This window comes from Nilaparvata lugens, unplaced genomic scaffold (assembly GCF_014356525.2).
Source record: "Nilaparvata lugens isolate BPH unplaced genomic scaffold, ASM1435652v1 scaffold9645, whole genome shotgun sequence".
In the NCBI taxonomy this organism is placed as follows: domain Eukaryota; kingdom Metazoa; phylum Arthropoda; class Insecta; order Hemiptera; family Delphacidae; genus Nilaparvata; species Nilaparvata lugens.
In genome coordinates this window covers 1-8027 of record NW_024095388.1, presented here as the reverse complement: position 1 = coordinate 8027, position 8027 = coordinate 1, and the positions used below count along the sequence as shown (strand labels likewise).

General features: G+C 34.4%; 1 protein-coding gene across 1 annotated transcript; it reads right to left on the bottom strand.

Annotated features, from left to right (window-relative positions):
• Positions 1–440: 440 nt before the first annotated feature.
• Positions 441–4828, bottom strand: LOC120349365 (tRNA-dihydrouridine(47) synthase [NAD(P)(+)]-like). Its single transcript, XM_039419343.1, has 4 exons — positions 4631–4828; positions 3983–4123; positions 2083–2256; positions 441–659 (listed from the first exon to the last, which is right to left on the bottom strand). The coding sequence occupies exons 1-4, from the start codon at positions 4787–4789 to the stop codon at positions 456–458; spliced, it is 678 nt and encodes a 225-aa protein (XP_039275277.1). The 5' UTR covers positions 4790–4828; the 3' UTR covers positions 441–455.
• Positions 4829–8027: the final 3199 nt, after the last annotated feature.

Genomic DNA, 8027 nt, shown 5'->3' with positions numbered 1-8027 from the left:
TTTGAACTAACATGGAATCAAAGTCGAAAATGTTTTTGAAACTTCACATTTTTCAACAAAGTCCATCAAAAAGAAAATCAAAGATTATAACTCAAAACTGGCAACGCATTCGATTTAGGACGTTTCCTATGCAAGTAGAATAGGGATATAACTCAATAAAAAAAACATCGGCTTCAGGAGGACGAGTAGTGTTCAATTTGAAGGTTTTGCTGTAATTGCCATCCATGTTTTTTCAAATACTAGTTTTTCTAATTGAAACCAAGGTTTCCATTCAAATCGTTACAATCAGAGTACATAGTGATGGGTTATCCAAGGTCAGAATCATTTTAGTTTTCATTGTTCAAATGGACCAGCCGCAGACTTAGGCCTTAATGTTTCAAAATCAAATTTATTCCCATCTTTTCAACACAACATTACAAAGTTTCTTGGAAAACTTATCTAGCTCAATGTCCAAATTATTTAAGTGAAGAAACATACCTAATTTTGACCCAGTCATCAGAATTTGGACTTGCCATGAGAGTTTCCAAGTCATCCCTCCCCCTGTAGAATGGAGGTCGCTGGTTCACTTTTTGAGGCGGACGTTCCAGTAAACCAACAGGAATATAACGGTACAGAAATGATAACCACTCCAATAAGAATCTACGAGTATTTTCCACACCCTGCAAATATAAACAAACAATTCAATCATTTTCCGTAATTAATATTTTGCTAAGTATTTTATACGAGGATAGGATGGAATTATATTGGAATCTAAAGGTGCGGTGCGTACGCGCATGTCGCTTTTCATCAGCTGATGCTATGCTTTTTTGAACGAACGTTAGCGAGTTCTAACTTTTGACTTACTGAATGTCAAACTGATAGGTATCAACAAGTTGAGATATCAATGTGCGGCTTTCGCCATTTACTTTCTCTTGGAATTCTGTATCAAAATTATATATCACATGACCACCTTCTCATTTCAAAAAATGAATTTGGATTCATATGAGGGTCAAAGATATTGAAGCGACAGAGTAATTTTAATTTCAAATAGGATCCCCAATGAAACCTTCTGTCAAATTATTCTTGAAAAAGAAATCAAATCAAATAGCTTTTTATCTACAAAAACATTATACAAATTTATAAAATTCATTTACACTTTTAAAAGTGAATACTCTCCACAAAGACGTTAGTGGAGAGTGAGCTCTTTCGAGTTGATTGAGATTATGTTCTCATGTTTTGTATATATTTTAATCAAAACTATTGTAATTGAATCTACTAACATTCTTCAGCAAATCAAGAATATAAATTGCACACAATGAAATTCCATACTGGTTATTAGTATATACAGACAAATATATAAATAGTAGCTTAAAGGCTATACTACTCATTATAAATGGTAAATTCACTTTGAGTTCAAGTTCTGAATGTATAGGCGGATTGAATCAGTTATCAGAAAATATTTGGTTGTTTCCATAATTTTGACCAACTCTGTGCAAAAGGTTTTGGTTTCAAAGATTACAATACAACAGTTCTTGAGCGAGTTCTCCAACCCAGGGGGTCACTAGTGTATCTGTTTCTTACTGTTCAAGTACAAATACAGATTAAATAGGTTGATGAAATGCGAAATAAACATGATCGCGGCGCATAAGGCTGGCCACTAACGGTGGGACGTGCATGATACACTTTTCGTCTTTCATTGTTCATCATCACAGCGAAAGACTTCAAGAAAAAATTGAGGTTAGGTTTATTTATCTCTGAGGTTAGCTTTTTGGTTGATTATTTTTTTCTTCGCTTCTCTATTTGAGGTTAAATTATTTTTCTCTCATTATAGTTTGTAATTTACTAGTGATTTATTTATTGTTATTGGTTGTTTGCATGATGAACATGTGTGTGTGTGTGTGTGTGTGTGTGTGTGTGTGTGTGTGTGTGTGTGTGTGTGTGTGTGTGTGTGTGTGTGTGTGTGTGTGTGTGTGTGTGTGTGTGTGTGTGTGTGTGTGTGTGCATGTTTTACCGTTAGTGGCCACTTCAAGTCTAAACGCACCTTAATAGAACACATATTTGTGTAAGATATGAAAATGTGAACGAAGTTGCGATTATTCCTACCTTTGTGTCACTGCCCCAATGATGTAGACCATAGTTGACATACTTTCTCATAATATCAAAACGTTCTGAGCTTGATATGTCCCAGATTCTCTGCTCTTTTATCTCTGTGAAAATCCATGGCTTAATCAGAGCACCACGGCCAATCATGACTCCAGAGATAGAAGGACAATTTTCCTGTAGAACAAACAGTACAGATAATTTAATTGATGATTTGCGTATTATAAAACTAATAAATCTTAGCAGGCTTACTCGGTTCAAACGGAGAAATGTCAGCTGTTCGTTTAAACCCCGTATGAAGGACATTATTATAAATGCAGTCTACAAGTAAACATGGTTTAGCGTTAAAAGTAGTGTAAGCATATGACCCTTAAAAATCAAATCAAAATTTTTTATTCACAATTCAAACAATTGAAGGCCCTGACAAAACCTGTCAATAGAAAAAGCTAGAGCCTATTCAATCAATCAACATCTTTGCATTAATAAAGAATAATTCTTGAAAAGGCGGTTTTAATCAGGCACTGAGTGTCATTCGGTACGGACCGTTAACGTGCGGCAGTTTGAACGCCTTGAAAGTGCCAAGTAACTGGTATAAAGTATTAAAGCTAAGGACGTATGGTAAGGAATGCGGACTCTGTCACATTATTGTTTGAACACCTTGGATGTGACCGCTTGTCTTTAAGAACAATATACGTCGATACGAGAAGTATATACTATGAAGTTGTATATATGTATGTTGTTGAATACACTTATAGATAGCGTTGACTGTGGACAAGCGTTCTAGTAGTGAGCAGGCTGCTTGCATGGATTGGCACGAGTTTTACAAGCAGTTATAATAAAGCTTTTTAACGGTACTCAAAAATAACGTGGTTAATGACGTTTAAACTGCCTTGGTATACGGCAGTTTTAACGTCATTGACTGTGTCATGACCTGTATTTATAGACCTTGATCTTGCATAAGGTCTATAAATACAGGTCATGACACAATCCCGTCATGCATTGCAAAATCGCCATTTTATGGGGTTCTAGTTCACCAATTTTCAAATTTATCAGCTGTTATCATTATAGATTGTTACCTATTATTCATGGAATATTGCTTGGCTTTGAATTGTAAAATAAATTCTTCCGACAAAATAATAATATTTAGATTCCAACTAGGAACTGAATTGTTGATTTTTAGATTTAATTGATTGGGAACTTAAAACTGTTTTCGAGGTTAGCCTTTTGACCAATTCCTTATGAATCATAACAAGTTACAAGAATAAGAACAATTTTTAATAATAAAAAAATGAATCATTGAACCATTTATTATTGAAATTTCATTATTAAAAAATCGAAACCTGAATTTACATATCATCTAAACCAGAATATTGTTTGTAAAAAGCATAATGCATGATTTTGTTATGAGCAGATTGGAATTTCAAATGTACCGCCATAAAGACACCACAGACTTATAGTGAGTAGGTTTGTGATTTTGTATTCCAATTTTTCAAATAAGTGTAATATTTCTAAAGATTTTTATTAATTGTGATACATTCTGTGATTTATTTAAAGTATTATGTAACCTTCAAAATTCAAAATCTTCATATCATTATTCCTGGATCAAAAATCAAGTGACGGAGCAGTGTATAATATCATAACCTCAAACTTTGGACAACATTAACTTCTTATCAAAATTTTTGGAGAGAAATAGTACAGGCTCAGCCTATTTTTTCCTTCAATGTCATAATTATATTATGATTGTAGTATTCTGTACAATGAATAAATAAATAAATAAATAAACATAATGGCCACACTATAAGAAACACGAGTGTCATGACCTATATTTGTATAGACCTTGCCGTACGGTATACAATCGCAGATTAGCTATGAAATGCAGAACCAGATCAAATTGAATACTCACTCGCGCTTCAACATAATCCTGGTAAGAGAGTATATCTCCGTTGCCAAAAAGTGGTGTTTGTCCAGCTAGCGCAGCACATGTTTCAATATAGTTCCAATCAGCAGAGCGCGTGTAGCGTTGCTCTCTCGAGCGTCCGTGAACCTGAAATGTACAACATTTCAATAACTATAAAATCGAATAAAATAGTTTGTTTGCCATAATATACCATTAACCTACAATATTTGACAAAATGCAAAGAATTTGAAAAAATACCAGGATATACATAGACAGATTGAGCACGATCATTGAACTAAATTGCATTTAAAGGTGCGTACAAACTTGTGCGCCACGAACGCGCGTATTTAGCTTATCATCACCTGATGTTTAACTTATTATACTGTAATGGTACTGAAACAGTAAGATAAAGATAAAATAATAAGCATAGGGTCAGCTGATGAAAAGCAAAATGCGCGTGTTCGTGGAGCGTAGGTCTGTACGCTGCTTGAAGATGAATCAAACTACTGCATAGGATTTAGCAGCAATTAAAAGTTTCTATTGAAAAAGAAATAAGAGAAATTCAATTCATCATCAATGAGAATACAAACGACTTGAATTTAATTTCTGATACAACAAACCGACTTAGTGTGCCAATTTCTTGTAAAAACTTACAGTTATTAGAGATACTCCACGATCACAAAGACCGCTTATGAGCTTATGCGCAGTATTCTTATCGCTATACACTCCCGTTCGCATCTTTATAGTCAAAGGTATATCCAGCACATCATTCATGCACTCCACAACTGAATAGAGAACCTTTTCTCTCCTCATAAGGCCACATCCACCTCCCTTGAAAAAAGTGAAATCTGTTATTAAAATTTCTACTCACAATATGCAGTGTCAAAAAACATTGATTTGAAGTTTTTTATTGCCTCTGGTATAGTATTTTTCATCAATTTCAATAATTTTGTTGATTTTCTTGTGTATTCCATAAAGGCAATAGTAATGCCTGTAGTACAGTTCTATGTTATTTCTTGTATTGTACAACTATATAGGTCCACGTTATAATGGCGGTATTTGATAAACATTCGTGTTGCTATCTATCCTAATTTATCATTCGACAAAGATAGGGCTGTCCTTTTCTAGCTCCGCTAAGTTGCCAAATCCGTTTTTAACAATGTGGAAATGTAATTAAACAATTGGCAACCCTGTTCTTATATCTTTCTCCACTCCCATGTAACGTACACTATTTTCTGTCACAAACAGGACTTACTACATGCATTCTATAAACATAACCCAGTTTACAAATTCCGAATCAGGAATTTTGTGGAAGTTGACAAGACTTCCACCTGGAGCGCTGAAGGTGTTTTTTGTAGTAGTTTTGCTGTTCCTATTTCGGAACTAGGAAACATTTTAGACTGTAAAAAAAACATATGGTTTCATTACAGTAGAGTATGCTATAATGAGAAATTTGCTCTGCAAACGGCTGTTTACCGGTTTGTGTTCATGCATGGAAAACAGCTGAGATTGAATGACTATAACAAAAAGTCAGTAAAGGTGCTGAAAAAACGTTGAAATGGAAGAGATCAAAAAAGTGAAAAATGATAAACGAAGACTCACTTGCCTTTTCAGATAAAAGATGAGAGACTATAATTTTGCAGAAAAATTAGAATCAGTTGAAAAGGAACTAAATATAGATTATATTGGAATTGATATTGTTTCAGGAGAAAGTAGAATCAACTTTAAGCTCAAAAATTTCTAGTTTCATTGAAAATTTAGACTTTTCGAATACGGTAATTATTAAGTTACTGTTCTAGATTTTTTGATTCTAGAATCTAATAGTATCTATTTGATTCAAAATTTGCTCGTTCATCTGAGTATTGAAGAGTGTAAATTGTATTTTGAAAAGTGAAAGTGACATAACCAACATTTTGATTTGGACAGTATAGTATAAATTGGAAATGGGACAGTTTTGGGCATGAGCCTGTTGTGCCTATTGATGTTAAGTATTTGTACACAATGTGATAATAAATAAACTATGTGGATTGGATACTGACAGTTATGGGTGAAATATAAAAGTTTTAGAGACTCCAATATAAAATTGTGAATGGAAGATAATAATTCAGGTAGATATCTCATCCGCTTCTGTTGCAGCAATGCTAATCCAGCATAGCAGTTTGGTTGGTCTGTTCTGTTCTGTGAAGCCTCCATGGAGGGTGTGAGTGTTTGGGGGGCGGTTGGGTATGGCAGTTTGGCCGGCCAGTTGGCAGATAAAGCAATTAAGGTGAAAAATGGCGCCAGAAATGCAATTGTTTATGTAAGTGCGAGTTTTATGTAGTTCATTAATTTGCGCGGAACAGCTTTAAAGGCTAGAACAGCGATCCCAGTAAATCCCTCAGCTCGTTGCGAAGCGCTCAACGCTATCATAATTATAGTCTTTCTTGTCTGCCCCCACTCCACAAATTATGCTCTTTCATTGCAGTTATTCGCCTAGAAAAATACTTGATTACCATTAACGTGCACTCATCGTTGCTGCATTCAGCCTCTTCACTCGAGCATTATCTTCTTCCAGCCGCAAGTTTAGTGCCAGCAATTTATGCTTCTCTCTAATGAAAGGCAATAAAACAACACTGTAAAAATTCCGCCCTCTCATTCTTGAAAGCAGCTCTGATTACCATTAGGCGAGCACATTGTTCAGCGTTGAAGTTCATTGTCACACAAAAATAGGTTTCTGTTGATCTTTTCTAAATAACACGAGGAATTGGATGTAATAAATTCTTTGATAATCGGTAATTCATAGAAAACTATTGATAAACTATTCCTTTGTATGAGTGACCACATTGTGCTGTGTAACATTGATTTTCTAAAATATATCTCATTCAATGATAACAACTTTACGTTTGGATTGAATTGAATGCCTGCAGCTTCAGCCACAATATCATTATCCTGATTATTAACTTACAAGTACAGAAACCAAATATACACTCGGAAAAAATCACTTCCTTTATTTCAGTATAGTAAATCAGGAACAGTATTCTTGCATACTTTCTGGTGATTCTTTATCAGAATTTATAGCCTAAAAGATGTCATTCTATATCAGAATAATTGATCGAGCGAAGAGAGGACTAAGATTCAAGACGACGGTTTTGCATTTCTCTCATGTTTATATGTTTATATGTATGTTTTATGTTCCACATTTGCAGCGAAAGCAGCAATAGATTTTCATGAAATTTTACAGGTATGGTCCTTTTTGAATTTCGCGTCGACGTATACATACGGTTTTTGACATTTTGTATTTTAAGGATAATACAAAAGAAAAGGAGTCTCCTTTGAACGCCAATATTACCGTAAAAATCAGACTTTTATATTATTCATCATAAATCAGCTGTCTTGTGGATTATAATACTACCCGTTCAAAAACATCGAACATCTTGAAATGTATTTTCCATCAACGATGTAGACAGTTTGCAGCCAGACCTGTAATAGCGCTCACACTCACATTCCGGGACGACACGTCACGGTTCGATAGGACAGAAAGCTCATGTTTATTTAGAATTTTTCTATACATTTTAATTGATAAATTATTTATTAATTTTTGAAAAACATAACAACAAGTCAATGTAACTTACTGAGCGCGAAGTCGACTGTTCACAGAACTACTAGTATAGCCTAATATAAGATTTCATTCCAATCTTAAACTGTAGGTTCATTTCATCACAGCATTTGTCATTGAACTCATTATAAAATCATATTCGTATGGATCTCTTTGGTGGGTAGTTCCTGACGGAAGTTCCACCTCGCCTGAATAAATCATTAAGCCGTCAATGAGCCTTAAAACTGTCATACTTCAGCCGGGACTGAAAGTTTAACGTGTATCGGATGGGAATTCATTAAGAATGAAAATGTTGAGAAAAACTCAGGCTACTCGACCACTTTTGTATGCTTTTGAAACTCAATAATGAGTTTAGCATCAATGTTATTCTCAAGAGATTAATGTATCTTCTATTATTGAGCAAGATTGAGAAGGTTTGGTTAAAGCTAAATTCACTACAGTATTAATAGTATGGTT

Bases quoted from the DNA above. Each gene is read 5' to 3' on its own strand.
- LOC120349365 (XM_039419343.1), bottom strand. From the start codon at position 4,789: ATGAGGAGAGAAAAGGTTCTCTATTCAGTTGTGGAGTGCATGAATGAT. The intron at 4,124-4,630 runs GTAAGTTTTTAC...TGTACATTTCAG, and splicing joins GTGGAGTATCTCTAATAACT to GTTCACGGACGCTCGAGAGA. The intron at 660-2,082 runs GTAGGAATAATC...TTATATTTGCAG, and splicing joins ATTGGGGCAGTGACACAAAG to GGTGTGGAAAATACTCGTAG.